Raw genomic sequence first — 15842 nt, 5'->3', positions numbered from 1 at the left:
TGTCCCGGGGACGGGGGTCCTCGGGCAGCGCCGGCCAGGCCTTCCCCAGGGCGGCCCTGCTCGGCACAGGACACAGGCCCGCTCTGTCCCCAGCTGGGCGCAGAAGCTACCTCTGCCTTGGGACCTTGGGTCGCCTGCTCGCTCAGTCTTGGGGAGCCCAGGCTCCTCGCAGGCCACCGAGGCTGCCTCACGCCGAGGGGGTGGGCTGCTGTGGGACCCGGGCCCCTCACTCATCATGTCTGTTTCCTCCAATGCAGCAGCCAAGAGTTTACTCAACAAGAAAGCAGACGGAGGCAAGGTGAGGCGCTGGCTTGGCCCTGGGGAGTCTGGGTCCCCCCCCTCCCAGTCTCAAGCCTACAGCTTCGCCCAATCCCCGAAGCTCCCTCTGGGCCTCCTCCCCTCCCAAGGAAGGGGTGTGACCCCCTCATTCTCTCCCTAATGGCTTCTCTTCCTCTCTCTGCAGCCCCAGACGAATAGCACCAAAAACAGTGCAGCTGCCACCAGCCCCAAGGGGACGCTTCCTCCAGCTGCCCTGGTACTGAACCCCTCAGCCCCCCGCTTCTCGGCCCCCCTGTACCCCGGCTGTGTGGTGGCCACCTGTCGGGAGGCCTGCGGTAAAGCTGGGGTCTGGCTGCCAGCCTGTCTCTGACAGACGACACTTGGCCCTTGCAGCCCCACCGCCGCTCGGGTGTGGGAGTGAGGGTGGACTCCAGTTCAGGCTGTGCCGGAGAGACCCTCTGGGTGCAGCGGACAGGCCCCTGCTGACTTGTGGGTCAGCAGTGAGAGCCCGTCAGGGAGCCGGTGAGGCTGAGAGCCAGGATCCAGGGCATCGACCTTGCTCGGCTTCTCTGCTCGCAACGGGCTGACCCAGAGATCGGCCCGGGCAGGCTCTTCAGGGAGAGTGGCCCGGGGGTCGGGGGTGAGGACAGGCTAGGCGGTGGGGACTCCCCCGCCAACCCCTCTCCTGGGTGCTGCAGGGGTGTGCTGTCTGGGAGGTGGGGGCCTTTGGTTTCTCCCCAAGAAGAATGGGTGGGCCTGACCTTAGCTTCAGAGCCCAGTGATCTGGAGGGAGACAGAGACCTCTTGGTGGTTTACCTGGTGACGGCCCAGCAGCAGCTGTCGGGTCTAGGGCAGCAGCAGCCATGGCGCTTCCCATCAGAGTCTGTGTCCTGCAGGCCCCGAGGCAGGTTGGGGGAGATACACTTCTATGGCTGTGCTGGCCTGTAGCTGCCTGGAGGGTTCAGGGGTTCCTGCTGGGGAGGGCTGGGCAGACATGAGATCAGAGGGACCCGCCAGCGCCAGCCCTCACCTGGAGGGTCCTGTCCAGGGGACGGAGCTGGTGGTGCAGGGTTGTGGCCAGTGGGTACCGGCCCTCCTGTCCAGTATGCTGTGTGCCTATGGTGTCTCGTGTAGAGCAGGCCATCCCAAGAGGCTGGGGTTTGCTGGTCTGCAGGTTCTGAGTTTGCTGAAAGCACACTTGGTGTCCCCGCGGGCCCCAGGCCACACTTCTGGGAGTGAGCCCTGGACCGCCCGTGGGGAGGCTGGGTTTGCCGAATGGCCATCCAGCGAGTGGGAGGGCGGCCTTGGCCCAGGAAGGGAGGGTCCCATGTGCCGGCCTCGCAGCCAGCCCCGTCTCGGACCCCATCCATCCCATGTGCCACCCCACCCCCATGACATCTTCAAACCTGTGCTCCGCCCATGCCTGAGGCAGAGGGCCCAGTGACAAAGGAAGGGGGCGGAGCACCCAATGCAGGGCACCCAGCGTGTGGCTTCTCTCCACCGCCCTCAGGCGCACGCTCTCCATTTCCCTCCCGTCGCAGGCGCCCGCGAGGTCCGGGCAGGTCTGCTGGTTCCATCCACATCGTCCCAGGTTTCTCTCCAGCTGCTCTCCTCCCCGCTGGCCCTCTGCCGCCGTGCTGCTGCGCTGCCACCCTCTCCTCTCCTCTCCTCTCCTCTGGGGGTCTCCGCTCTCCTCCTCTTCTCACCTCCCTCTTTCCTTCCTCTGTGCTTCCTTCTTCTGTAGGAGCCTCAAACCACCGTCATTCATAACCCAGTGGACGGGACCAAGGTACTGCGCGTTCCCCACCGCCCTCTTGGGAGCGTCTGCTCAGGCAGTAGGCAGACCCCCTGGCCCTGGGGAAGCTCTGGGATGTTGACCCCGGGGAAGCATTTGTGCCAAGACAACTGTGCAGGGACCCCTCCCAAGGCAGGACAGAGCCCCCCAGGTCCGCGGGCTGCTCCCTTTTGGGGAAAGGCCCCAGGTGCTGCCCTTTTTGGAGGCATGTTTGTACCAAGTCCACGGTGGACACAGGAGCCTGGGCTTCCTCATGTCCTGAGCAGGGTCCACTTCTCAGACCCTCTCCATCCTGCCTTGGCGATGGCCAGGCCCAGCCTAGCCAGGGGCAGCTGAATGCAGGGCCCATTTCAGAGACTCGGGGAGTCAGGAAGAGCCTGGGTGTCCTCCGGGATGCGCGGCCAGGGCCGCATGCTCCGGGGGAGGAGGGCCGGCGTGGGCGGCCCGGCGTGCCCCCGAGTGTGGGCCGGGGAGGAGGGGAGCAGCACAGACTCCCCCCTGACCTCACCCGTCGCTCCCCGCCTCTGCCCACTGCGCCCGGTGCTGCCTGCTGAGCTGACCCCTCCTCCTGCCCCCCCTCTCTGCTCTGGCATCAGCTCCCATCCCATCGGCATCTTCACCCCGCGGCCAGGGAAGGGGCTGGCTCTCTGGGGTGGGCGGCCACGCTGTGTTTCCAGAACCAGACATCCCCCTGGGCCTGGGATCCTCAAAGGGTCCCCACACACCCCAGCCATAAGCCAGGACCAGGGGGCCTTGGGCAACTGGCTCTGGGCCAGCCCCCAGGCTCAAGGTGCTAGGAAGAGCCTGGGTGTCCTCTGTGACTCGGGGCCAGGGATGGGTGTCCCTAGGACGCTGTGTCTGCAGTGAGGCTTCTGGGGCTGCGGTGTGAGCCCTGATCCTACAACCTGTAGACACCCCCATTCCTGGCCCAGGGCCCAAAGCAGTGTGTCCTGTGAGGGGGCTGGAGGGGGCGGGGGGTCCCTTGGGGACCCTGTTAAGATGTTCCTTCTGAGGAACAAGCAGGCCTTCTGGGGACTCGGTGACAGGTGGCCGGCACCTGGTTTTATATCTGAAGGGCAGTAAGCCAGGAGTGAGGTAGGAGGTGCTGGGGCCACCTCTCTGCCCTTAAGGCCACCTGAGAGGTAAGGCCAGGCCTGGCTGGACGGTCCAGGCCTGGGGAGGAGGTGTGGTTGCTGCTGCAGTCTGTCTGGGCCAGGCCAGGGTTCCCGAGCACCTACTGGAAGCTTCTGCCCTGTCTGCCAAAATGCACGGGCTGTGGATGATTTTGTGCTTCACCCGGAGTCTTGGAATTCCAGAAAGCTTGTTTTTCTCTCTTGTTAATGAGTCATCTGAGCACACGGAGTCTTTCCACTGGGTGTGTGCCTTGTGGGGAGAAGGAGAAGTTGGGGTCCTCAGCTGTTGGGGACATGGTGGCCCAGCCTGGGGACAGGTGACCCCTGGGGCTGGTGTGAAGCTCCAGCGCTGCCTGTGGGCTTCTGGGGTTCAGGCCACGTCCTGACCTGTTGTCTCCCCGTGTCCCCCCAGGAGTCATCTGACAGCACCCACACCACCATAGAGGACGAAGACACAAAAGGTACCCCAGCTCCCCGCCTGCGGGGGCAGCGGGGCGGGCCACCGGCGGGTGGGGAGCTGGGATGGAGAAAGGCCGAGGCCTGTGATGCGGGCGTGTCCCCCAGGGCTGACCCTGCTCAGGGCTGCAGTCCCACCTGAACCTGGGTACGGACTAGCGCCGGGCAGTCTCCGGCATAGCATCCAAGCAGAGCCTGACGGGCCCGGGCTCCCTGAGCAGCGAGGAAGCCGCTGCCCTGGGTGGGCCGGTTCTCTGCACGGGCCCCCAGATTGCTCTGGGGGCTGTGCACCCAGTTCCCACGGTTGAATTTGCTGTTTCTTCTCTCAAAGGTCCTTAAACCTGTGACTGCCCGGCTGGCAGTTGATTCGTGGACGGGCAGCAAGGGGCGTTTCCTGGGCTCGTTGTGGGATTGGGGTGTGGGCTGCAGAGACGCGAGCTCCAACCCACTCTCGGGGCTCCCAGGCCGAGCTGGGCCATGCTCCGTCTGTGCCCCACAAGGGCCCCAGGGTGCCAGGCACCGTGTGCTCACCCAGGGCCCCCTCTTCCACCCTCGGCTTTCTCAGCTGCCCCCAGGGAGGGGATCTGGTCCCCACTCCACTCAGGCCAGGCTGCCTGTCCCCACGTGGAGGGCCTGCCTGACCCTCTCGACCACATGCTTGTAGATGAGTGCTGGGTGCCCTCAGGGCTGCCCCTGGGCTGGACAGTGGCCACTCTGCCAGTTTAGGGGGGATGCAGTGACCCTGTCCTGAGTATCCTCCCTGCCCCATAGTGGAAGCGAGCGTAAGGCTTTGGCCTCTGGGCGCAGGGAGGGTGGACGTTCATGTGTTTTCTCCAGACTGCAGGCCCCGAACCATCAGCCTGGAGCGTGGAGGTCATCCAGACCTCTCCCAGGCCCTGTCCTGTGGCTCTGTCCCTGCCTCAGCAGGCTGGGCGCCTGAGGCAGCCCGAGCCTGCAGGAGCATAGGGGAGAGGGCCAGCCCAGCCAGCCGCATCCCAACCCCTTGTCTGGCTGGGGAGAGGGTGGGCAGATGCCCGAGAGGCCTCGTGGGGCAGGGCAGGGCAGGCACAGGGGCCCCGGGGGCCTCTCACCTCAGCTGTGTCATCCGTCAGATGCGGAGAAGCCTCAGTGGGCCCAGGACTGGCCTCTGCTGGCCTTGGCACACAACCTTCCCACCTGGAGGCCGGCCTTCAAAGGCCCCATGTCCAGCCCTGCACGTGGTCCTGTGTCTGCCTCACGTACCTGCTGTGATCACACAGCCCTGGGCACGCGGGGGTGATGGCGCTCCAGGAGCCCTGGACCCCACCGCGTGGTTCTCCAGCTTAGCCCCTCTGGTCCTCTCCTGCACTCCCCCTCCTCTCCTGTGTGTCCTCACCTGCGTGTTCACGTCTCATCTGTCCACTCAGCCCCCAGGGTCCCTGACATCTTGAGCTCCGTGAGGAGGGGCTCGGGGACCCCAGAAGGCGAGGGCCCCCCGCCCTGCCCGCCTCCGGCTTCCATAAGCCCCCTGCCCACCCCATGTAAGTAGCCGGGCCCCTGCTGCTGCGGGGGTCTCCCTGAAGGGCCTGCAGCTCCTCTGAGGGGGCGCTCGAGAGCCAAGGGCTGGCCGAGCTTGGGCACCAGCCTGCCCCCGACAGCCCCCCTCTGAGGCTCCCCAGGGCCTCTGCCCCTCAAGCCCCCCTCCGTGCGGGCCTTCCCCACTGGCCTGGGGGGCCGCCCGGTCCACCATTCTGCTCGGGTGTCAGGGCCAGGGCTCCTTGATGCTGAGACAGGCCCCAGCGCGGGAGAGAGCAGAGGCCCTGCTTCCTCTCCCCCAGCCTCGCCCGGCAGCCTCCTCATATGTCTGCCTCCTGTCCACCCAGCCCCCAGAATCTGTGACATCCTGAGCTCCGTGAGGAGGGGCTCGGGGACCCCGGAAGCCGAGGGCCCCCTGCCCACCCCATGTAAGTAGTGCCCCAGGCCTGCTGCTTCTGCTGCCCAGCGGCTCCTGCGTCCTGCCGTGCACGGCCTCAGCTGCTCCCAGGCCGGGCTGCCAAGGCCTGGCTAACTGTCTGGCCTGGCTGGCTGTCGAGGGGCACACGCGCTAACTCCCCCCCACCCCGGTTCCCCGACCCTCACCTCCCACACTGCTCCCCGCACTGCTGTCCAGGGCCCCAGGCCTCTCCCTCAGAGGGTCTCCCAGGCCCGGGGCAGCCGGCAGGGCGCCTGTGAGGCCACCCACCCACGTGCCCTGCCCCTCGGACCCTGGGCCGTGCCCTTACCAGTCACACTGACTCCATGTGTGCCCCGGGGAGCCCAGGCACAGGAGCTATTAGAGAAATCCTCCCAACCCCAGGCCTGTGGGTTTAAGGGGAGAAGAAAGGGCCTGGCCTCCCTGCAGACCTGGGTTCTCCACTGAGGGGCTGGGCGTTCCGCCCATCCTTCACTCACTCATCCCTTCCTCACCTGTCGGGCGCTGACCGAGGGCCTGTCTTGCACTGGGCTGCCTCCTCTGTCCCCTCCTGGGCCAGGCTGCCCTTCAATGGAGGGCACCCTCCGCCCGCAGCGGCTTTCCACGCGCCCCCACTAAACTGGTCAGACAGGTGCAGCTGCCTGAACGTTCCTGAAGCTTCCCCCTGTGCCCCACACCCCTCTCTGTCACACTCCACTGCCACGTCCCTTCTCTACCCCACTCTGTCCCCCTCTGTCCCCTATGTCCCCTCAAGACCCCCTCCATCCCCCCATGTCCCCCCGTCCCCTCCATCCCCCATGTCCCCTCTCTGTCCCCTTCCATTCCCCATGTCCCCTCTCTGTCCCCTCTCTGTCCCCCTGCGTCCCCCATGTCCCCCATGTCCCCTCGTGACCCCCCCGTCCACCCACTCTCTCTGGCTTTGGCTCATCAGCTCATAGGTTTTGTCTTCTGTGTGTTTCCCGCCTGCCTCGTGTTTCTCGTGTTCACGTCTCGTCTGTTCCGCCCCAGCCCTCAGGATCTCTGACATCCTGAACACGGTGAGGAGGGGTTCGGGGACCCCAGAAGCCCAGGGCCCCCCACCCTGCCCTCCTCCGGCTCTCCCAGGCTCCCCACCCACCCTGTGTAAGTAGCACCTTGAGTGGCCCTGCTGGCTGCTCCTGGGGGCTCACAGGGGTGTGGAGACCCCTGGCTGCGGTGCGCCGCCCCCTGGCTCTGGGAAGGGGCCGGCTCGCGGGTAGGGGGACGTGGGGGGTAGGGGGACGTGGGGTGCAGGGAATTCCACACGGAGCTGCCGTTTGGCTAAAGACATGCACGTGTGAGAAGAGAACCAGGAAGCAGGTTCCCGAGATCTAGAGCCACACGCTCTGCGGGTTTCTTCCGCAGCGAGGATGGGACGGGTGCCGGCCGGTTGGTGCCTGGGGTTACGCCCCCGCTGGTGATGCTAGGGGTGGGGGCCCGGCCGGGCGGGCGCTGGGCTGGGCCACCTCCCCAGGCAGGGAGGAGCCGCCGCAGCCCGTCTGCCGCCCGCCCGCCAGTATCGCTTACAGGGATGGATGACACCCCAGGGCGGCAGCCATCCCCACCTCCGGGGAGACACCGGGCTCTCAGAGGAGAGGCTGCGGGGCCGGGGGCCGGGCATGGCGGGGGAGAGGCTGGGTGAGTGCCGGGCCGGGAGGGTGCTGACCCCCGCCCACCTGCTGCGGGCCAGCCCCAGGGGCCGGGCCGAGAGGAGGGGGGGGGAGGCCCTGGGAGCAGTCGGGGAGGCACGGAGGCCTGAATACTGTGGCCTGAATCCGGGCTTGGCTGAGGGGAGTGGAGGCGAGTGTCCGAGGTGAGGGACCAGGATCTTGCGGGTGGGCGCACAGCGGAGCCTGTGGCCCATTTGTGCGGCATCTTATCCGAGGTTAGAGGCCTCCACGTCCCCATCTCTGGGATCCTTGCAGCCCCTCCTTTCACAGTTGAGAACGGTGAGGGGAGGAGATGCGGAGGGTTGTGCCCAAGGGGGCCACCTGCAGCGTGACCTTGGCCCAGGGCTGTGACCCACCCTAGGAACATGCGCAGGCCAGGTGGAGACCTTTGAGGACAGGGCGTGCCGCGGGTGCTGAGCACCCCAGGCTGACCCGGGGGGCCCACAGCACTGGCTTGCCGCTTTAGGGGTCTGTCCTGAGCTTGACTCCGGGAGGTGCGGCCACAGAAGGTTCTGTGACCAGCATTGAATGGAGGGGGTGGCCGGGCCTGCAGGGTGCAGGGGAGGGGCAGATGCAAAGCCCTGGGGGGCACCGAGGGCGGGGGGGCCCCCATCAGTCTCCCTCAGGGAGAGGGGTCCTCGTGCCTGGATGTGCACCCTCCTCTCACCCGGGCCCAGCATCCCAGCTCCATAGGCCTGTGCGAGGGTCCTCGGGTGAAGGAACGTGGGTGGGGCTGGCCTGGAGAAGGGACTTCTGAGGGGCCGTTGTGGGGTGAGATATGACGCTCAGTGGGCTGAGTGGGTGAGTGCCAGAGCCGGGGTGCCCCCTCTCCAGCTCTGGGACCAGGGTTCGGCCCCTCACGGCACCGAGGCCCGGCTGCAGAGGGTCATCCCTGGGCTGGGTTGTGGGCACCCTCCTTTCCCGGGAACGTCCCCGCCAGCTGTCTCGGTGTGTAAATGGGATCGGTGCCCACTGGCCGGGGCCGTGTTCTCCCTGGTCAGGGATTACGCACAATCCAGGCTGATCCTGTGCGGCTGCCTCCCTGGGGTGGCTGGGGGCATCCTGGTGCCCCTGCAGCTGCCGAGGGACAGGGCTTGGGGTCAACCTGGGGTTACTGGGGTCCCCCCGGACCCTTTGCCGGCAGCCGGGCCTCCCTGGCCTGTTAGCTCACCCCAGGAGAGCCAGAGGGACTTGGGGGCTGCACTTCAAGCCAGACCTCAGCTCCGTCCCCGGAGTTGTCTGGTGGGGGAGGCTTGTTCTCAATAACAAGCTTCACCCCTGCCCCCAGGAGTCCCTTCGCGCAGCATGCCACTGGGGGAGGAAGGATTGCTCCGCAGCGTGGGGTTAGACGTGGGGGGCAGCCCCTCCGAGGGTCAGGAGCGTCCAGCCCACTCCTGGGCTGTGACTGGGCTCGTGTGGCCTCAGCTTTCCCATCTGCAGAATGGACGTGGTGGCTGTTTCCTTAACTTCAGATTTTGCAGTGTGTGCTGCGACCATAGGTTTCTATTTACTTAATTCTTTCTCTTTACACTGACTCCATTTTTAATTACGCTTTGTTTAAAAACGCTCAGTGTTACTTCATTCAGTGGAAGATTCGGCTCACCACAGTGCAGTAGGGTGACTGTAAAATCAGAGTGCACGGGAAACAAAACAGAAAAAGAGTCACTCAATTCCAGCTGCAAGGCTGTTGGCTGAGGGCTCACATGAGGGGGGGCGCGGCTCACGACGTCTGTGAAGAAGGGGGGTTGACAAGTGTCGGGGTGTCGGGGTGTGTAGACGTCTCCTTGGCGAGATCAGCAGGATGGCCTGGAGCTGACAGAGTAAAACGCAGGGGGGAGGTGGGGGCTTCTGAGCAGGGGCTGGACCTGGTGCCACAGGCGGGAGGCGGCGGGGTCCCGGGTGACAGGCCGCCCTGGGCAGGGACGGAAGTGGCAGGGGCTGGGTGTTGCCCTCGGACAAGCCCAGGCCCGGCCCTCTGGGCGGGGTCTGGTGGGGGAGCTAGGCTGCACTGGGCGGGGGAGATCAGAGCCTGAAGCTCGAGGCCACCTCTGCAGAGGTGACAGGTAAACTGGGGGTGGGGGTGGATGAGGTCCCAGAGGAGAGAGGGTTGCCCAGAATTGGGAAACGCCCAGGCAGAAGGTGGAGAGGTGGGCAGGCTGCGGGGGAAGCCCTGAGAGGGGAGACGAAGTGTGATGGGATGAGCGAGGGAGGGGGTGGTGTGTGGGTGGAGGTGTGAAATATCCAGAGGGTGAGGACAGAGGCCGGCCTGCTTGTGTCTGTGTTGGGACAGAGCTCTGCAGGTGGACGTGGGGCATCAGGGCAGCTGGGCCCACAGCTCGCCTCCTGGAGGCCAGCTTCCAGGGCTGACCAGACAAGGTGGGGCTCGGGTTCTGCAGAGACAGCCTTAAGCCCAAACCCTGCTATAGTCCAGACACAGAGTTCGGTGAGGATCAGAAACAGGATGCCAGCAGAAGCGCTGCCAGGTCCAGAGAGAGCGTCTCTTTTATATAGTGGAAGCCCACACGTGCTTGCGGTTTGGTGTGCGCACACACACACTACAAACACACACATGCATGCCCGTGTGCCCACACTCTCACCTGCGCACGTGTGCACGAAGGTGCACACACACATATGCTCATGCATGCACTCAACCATGACACCCTTGGGTGTCATGGAGCTCACACTGCAGCCACTGTCCAGAGCCAGTGCGGCATGACCCAGGCTCCCAGCTCAGACATGGGCACGCCTGGGCTCGCACACAGCAGGCAGCATCTTCTACCGTGGACTCTGTCCGCTTCCTAGCTGGGTGCCTGGGAAAGTGAGCGCCCAGACAGCCGAAGGTGCTGATGGGAGGGCCGTGGGCACATGCTTCAAAATGCTAACTGCGCCTTTTTGGAGCTGGCAACCCACGCTCTGGGAATGTAGCCCGCACATCAACTCACGCGTGTGCTGGTCCCGGCTGCTCTGGCAGCTGAAGACTGGAGACCTACAGATGCCCATCACTAGGCCTGGTTGAGTGGTGATGCCCATCCCACAGGAGTGGCCCTGCAGAGAGTCTGTGGTCCCGATGTGCTGCTGGGAGCAGGGGGAACACGAGTACCCATGCTGGGAGTGCGCAGACACGCGCAGCTGGTGTGGCCGTGACCGGGGAGGGAACTGTGGGACAGAGCTCGTGGGATCGTGCTTTCGGTGGCCTTCTTGGGTCTGCGTTTTATCACTGGCCTGTTATCACTGCTTTAAGAAATCACCACGTGTGGATGTGTCTGTGCCTGTGTGCACACTCGTGTGTGTTTCCTGTGTGCCTTTGGGTGTTTCTATATCTGCACAGAAGTGGTTAAGCACCTCAGGACGGTACTTCTCTGGGGAGAGTGAGTGAAGAACAAGATTCAGGGGAACACAGGCATCTGCATCTTTATCTGGAAGGTTTTATTTCTTGAAAAGAAATCTAAAGCAAATCTGAAAATGGTTCAGATTTGAATCAGCAGGCTGTGGGCTATATTATTCTTTCTGCTTCTTCCATGTGTTTAAAATGTTTTGCCTGAAAATAAGTGGTAGTTAAAGAGATAAAGGAGCCCCCAGGCGAGCACCCGGGGGACTGGGTCTGTCTAGGACCAGAGGTCAAGTGGGCAGGAACGCGGAGAAGGCTGCTGGCCCAGGGCCTCAGGTGGAGGGTGCAGGATAGAAAGGTGATGCCAGAGGACTGGCCTGGGGGGCCCAGGACCACAAACAGGTGGAGGCTGGAAGAGGTGGAAGGCCAGGCGGCAGCCTGCGGCCTTCCAGGGAGAGAAGGCAGTGAGGTCTGCACTCTGCCTTCCCCTGGGCCCGGCTCCCTGGCCTTTGCACTGAGGCCTGGCCCTGCAGTCTTCAGTCCCCTGCCTGCGTTGTGAGCCCGCCCTTAGTAGACAGCTGCCTCCCCAAGAAGGACTATGAGAACAATGTCCGTGGTCGGGGGGCGGGCAGGAGCTGGGAAGGCTGGTCACAGTGTTGCAGCTGCCGAGGGCCCAGGGGATACAGCCGGAGGGACTGGGGCACGGCAGGCTTGGCTTCCCCTTCCTGCCTCCTCCAGACCTTTGTACTCCGGATAGAGTATTTCTGACTTTCAGGGACGTTGTATTTAAGACAAATAAGACAGAGGCTTGTTGGACTTGGAAATGGGGAACCCCGTTGGTGGCCCTGAAGGGAGCAGTCTGAGCCGGGCGGCCTCGGGGTCCCTCCTGGAGGGGGAGGGGGCGGGGCGGGGAGGTGGGGGTGCTCTGCGCGGGACGCCCCCCGGGGCTGCAGGGGCGTGGCTCACGGGTCACTGGGCGGCTGTCCCCCACAGCGCGGAAGCAGGAGATCATCAAGATCACGGAGCAGCTCATCGAGGCCGTCAACAACGGTGACTTTGAGGCCTATGCGTGAGTCAGGGCTCCTGGGCCCACCCTGGGGCCGCGGGGTGGGAGGGGGTGGGCGGAAGGGGCGGGTTCTGAGGGGCCCCTCCTCACCTGGGTCTGCCCCCCAGGAAAATTTGCGACCCAGGCCTGACCTCGTTTGAGCCCGAAGCCCTGGGCAACCTGGTTGAAGGGATGGACTTCCACAGATTCTACTTCGAGAACTGTGAGTGCCGGGCGGCGGCAGGAAGAGGGCGGCACCCCCGGGGAGCCCGCGGGCCCCCAGCCAGGCGCCCAGGGAAGCCTTGCCCCGTCCCCGCCCCACCGGGAGGGGCAGGGGTGGCCGGGCTGGCACTCGTAGGGGGCTGGGCCAGCGTAGCGGTGCCGGGGGCGCGGTGCCAAGCCCCCGCCCGCCCACAGTGCTCGCCAAGAACAGCAAGCCGATCCACACGACGATCCTGAACCCGCACGTGCACGTCATCGGCGAGGACGCCGCGTGCATCGCCTACATCCGCCTCACGCAGTACATCGACGGGCAGGGCCGGCCCCGCACCAGCCAGTCCGAGGAGACCCGCGTGTGGCACCGCCGAGACGGCAAGTGGCAGAACGTGCACTTCCACTGCTCGGGGGCGCCCGTGGCCCCGCTGCAGTGAAGGTGAGCACCCTTGCGGGAGGAGAGCGCCGCCCGGGCGGGGCTGCGGAGAGCGGTGGGGAGGCCAGCGTGGTGGTGTTAGGGGGGCGGGGGCGCCGGGTCAGGGCCTCCAGGCGCCCACCTTGCAGACACCAAACCCGTGTCAGATGGAGAGCGGCCGCCCGACGCTGACCTGCCCGCCCTCGGCCTGCCCCGTTTCAGAGCTGCTGCGGCTGGTTTCACGGGACAGACTCGGTGTTTGAAGCCCAGCTGCCCTCGGGCGCACGGCCTGCCTGTCGCATGTTTGTGTCTGCCTCGTTCCTCCCCTGGTGCCTGTGTCTGCAGAAAACCAAGACCAGATGTGATTTCTTTTTAAAAACAAGACGACAGCCGCACACACAAAATTGATGTCGGATGAAACGGAAAAAAAAAAACGAAACAAGGGAAAAAGCTGTAAAAAGCCCTGGCGTTTGTGGGGCTTCGAACCTTCCGGCCGCTCCCCGCCCAAGCTCCACGTGTCCGTCTGCTCCTGGCCTCCTCCGGGGACCGGCCGGGGCAGTGAACTGGTCTGCAGGGGCCTGCCACCCAAGGAACGGTGTTTGCTAGGTGGCGCCCACCCCCACGCGTCTGCCTCCTCCCTGCCGCGCATGGCTCCTTGTCAGGAGTGTCAGGTGTCGTCTGGGGAGGGGCTGGGGAGGCTGAGCATGGCTGTCCTCCGTCTTGCTTCCCTTCCCTCCTCTCCTCCCCGGGGAGGCGCAGGTGCGAGCTCCCAGTGTCCCTGGCATGGGTGAGCAGTGCAGAGGCTGGGCCAGCCCCTCTGGGAGGATGCGGAGCCCTCGGAGAAGGCCCGGCAGGCCCAGGGCTCCAGCTCTGGCCCCGTCGGGGCCAGGGAGGTGCACTGGGTCGGGCAGGGGGTGCAGGGGGGTCACCCCTTACTTTGAGACCTCACGCCTCGCAAGAGACATGCCGAGAGGACGCTGCTGGCTACGGCCCAGTGTGCAGGGGACCCCGGGGCTGGCCTCCCTTCTGTTCAGGCACCTCTCCCTCTTTGCCCCCTCCCCCCTCCCCCCGTGCGGGTGTGGGGCAGGAAGGAGAGAGGGGTCAGAGGCGGGTGGGTGCCTTCGGCTCCCAGGCCGAGGCAGAGTCCAGGCAGGTGTTTGCTGAAGGAAGCTGCGCTTTCGGAGTCTGGGCCCAGGGCAGCAGGGAGCGGAGGGCCGCACAGGGCTGCGTGTGACAGGGACCCCCGGGGTTGGGGGAAGGCGGGCTGGGCTCACCTGGGGTCCCCCTGCGTGCTGGCGGGCACTGTGGCGAGCCTCCGGGATGGGCCACGTGGCCAGGGGGCGGCAGGGAGAGCCAAGGGCCATCGTCTGGGTGTGCGAGTGGGTCTGAGCTGGCCCGCTGGGCCGTGTTGGGGGGTGCAGGGGCCGTGATCACAGAGGTGCAGGACCCCCTGCCCCAGTACCTGCCCTCTTCAACTCATGTTGTTTTCAACACGGATTTTCTTTATCTTCCCCCGCAATCAAGCCAAGGGAGGGGCCCGGAGTGGGGAACAAGACACAGGATGCTGGTCTCCAAGGGGACCGTTCATCGACAGACACTCAGAGTGGACGCTCACCTGCCCGTCCGCGGCTGTGCTCAGGACAGCTGTCCCCACCCATGGACGCGGGGTAAACATCTGCCAGGCTCCCTGGGCCTCGGGCAGCGGCAGGGCCCGCCGTGGACAGCGTGTGGCCCGGCCAACCTCGCCTCCTGGGGCCTCCTCCCCTCCTCTCCCCCTTCTCTCCACGGAGCTGCCTGTCTGGGATAATTTGGGTATTTTTTTTCTGGGGGATAGTTCTTTTGCATGACCCCTCATGAGCAAGCCACACCAGCTCTTCTAGCTAGATGTCCGCGGTGTGGCAGCGTCAGCCAGCCCGCCCTGCAGAGGGTCGGCTGCCTGCGGTGCTGGCCGGCCTTTCCTCTTCTCTCTTTTTGCTGAGTTTCATTGTCTTTTCTTTCTGAGCCTTGTAAGTGTACAAAATTATTATTTTGTTCTGTCTCGGGAAACTGCAAATAAAAGGAAAACAGGACAAACTGCTTCAAGTGCATCCGCGTGCTCTATGCCAGGACCCTGCCGACCCCTCACCTCACGGCAGGTCCCTGCTCCACCATGTGGGCCCTGGGCTGGCCAGGCTGCAGAAACCCTAGGCCAGACGTTCCCGAGCCCGTCTCGGTGGACGGCACACGCAGGTGGGGCCCCTCCGCGCCGCTGCAGGTCAAGCTCTGCCAGCTATCCCCACCCCAACCTCTGGTTCCCCTGAGGCCCTGGACAGACCCCTGAGTCCCCACGCCCCTAATCTCTCCCATCACCCTAGTGGCCTCTGAAGATGAGGCTGGGAGAGCGGGTCTATGTGGGAAGAGCCGCAGGACCAAGGCCTGCTGCCCTGTCCGATCTCTCCTTCCACCCATCCGTTCTTCGCGCGCGTTGATTGGAACACGCGGTGCCCAAGGCCAACCCCGGCTGCTCCCGTGGGCCCTCACGCTGAGTTGTGTAGACGGTATGTAGATGGCACACAGGCCAGCGTGGATGTCAGACACCGACGTCAGAAGCAGAAGAGCAGTGGCTGCTGAGACGCAGAGGACAGAGCGGGCGATGGCGACGGGGGCCCGGAGAGGCTCTGCGAGGAGGCCCGAACAGCAAGAGCCCAGAGCAGAGACCTGGGGACAGAGAGATGCCAGGTACAGAGGCTCCCAGATGGTCCCAGACTGAGGGGAGGGAGGGAGGGCCCGGGGTCGGCACAGCCAGGCAGTTCCCACCAGCCCTTCCCTCTGCAGCTCAGCCCCAGCATGGAGGGACGCGTCACCTGGCTGCCCACGGCACCCCTACAGCAGGGGACAGAAAAGCCTGCTGGGCCTCCCTTGGGAACACTCACCCTCGGCCTGTACGGCTGAGTGAGCGCTGGCCACGTGGCTGCCTGGCCTGTCTGATCACCTGACCACAGAGCCGCATGGCAGCCCGGCCCCGCGGCTGTCTGACCACGTGGCCGCATGACCACACCGCTGCATGGACACATGGATGCATGGTTGCCTGGCCCTCCGGACACCTGCCCTCATGGCCGCACACACTCAGGCCCCGCCGGGCGAGGGCTGCTGGGGCCTGCCTGTGCTCTGCTGTCCCTCCCGCAGACCTCTTGGCCCACCTCGCTCCCAGGCAGACCCGGGGCAGCCCTGCTGGTACCCCAGAGGCACCCTCCTGGGGAGATGGGCAGCCTCGCCTCCACGCCTGGTCCCCAGGCCCTGCTGCCTGTCTGTACCTTACGCCTCGAGCTTACTCAGCACAGAAATACAGGCTTCAAAACAATCTGATACACCAAACGCGCCCACCCAGGGGGTCCAAGTGACTTCTGATGAGACGGCTGCCGCTTCGGGCCAGCTCAGTCCTGTCCACTGGGACAGAAGAGGCCTCCTCCTCCAGCCTCGGCATCTGGTTGCAGGCACCTTCAGATGGGCCAGGAGGCCCTCGATGCCAGCTTGTCGGCCCCGTGGCCGGTACCCGGCAG

At 65.1% G+C, this 15842-nt stretch overlaps 1 protein-coding gene across 1 annotated transcript in view; it reads left to right on the top strand.

The window, feature by feature from the left end:
- The window catches only part of CAMK2B (calcium/calmodulin dependent protein kinase II beta), a 93681-nt gene extending 79244 nt beyond the window's left edge, over window positions 1-14437 (top strand). The window contains exons 14-24 of the mRNA XM_081244256.1: window positions 258-298; window positions 464-535; window positions 2024-2068; window positions 3620-3668; window positions 5070-5183; window positions 5526-5606; window positions 6623-6736; window positions 11624-11699; window positions 11804-11898; window positions 12093-12327; window positions 12526-14437. Coding sequence (XP_081100382.1) covers window positions 258-298; window positions 464-535; window positions 2024-2068; window positions 3620-3668; window positions 5070-5183; window positions 5526-5606; window positions 6623-6736; window positions 11624-11699; window positions 11804-11898; window positions 12093-12325 — 920 coding nt within the window. The 3' untranslated portion in view covers window positions 12326-12327; window positions 12526-14437. The remainder of the gene's footprint in view (window positions 1-257; window positions 299-463; window positions 536-2023; window positions 2069-3619; window positions 3669-5069; window positions 5184-5525; window positions 5607-6622; window positions 6737-11623; window positions 11700-11803; window positions 11899-12092; window positions 12328-12525) is intronic.
- The last annotated feature ends 1405 nt before the right edge of the window (window positions 14438-15842 follow it).

The sequence above is a fragment of the Mesoplodon bidens genome, assembly GCF_964165515.1.
Source record: "Mesoplodon bidens genome assembly, chromosome: 9".
Lineage (NCBI taxonomy): Eukaryota > Metazoa > Chordata > Mammalia > Artiodactyla > Ziphiidae > Mesoplodon > Mesoplodon bidens.
This window is presented reverse-complemented; position numbering and strand designations above follow the sequence as displayed.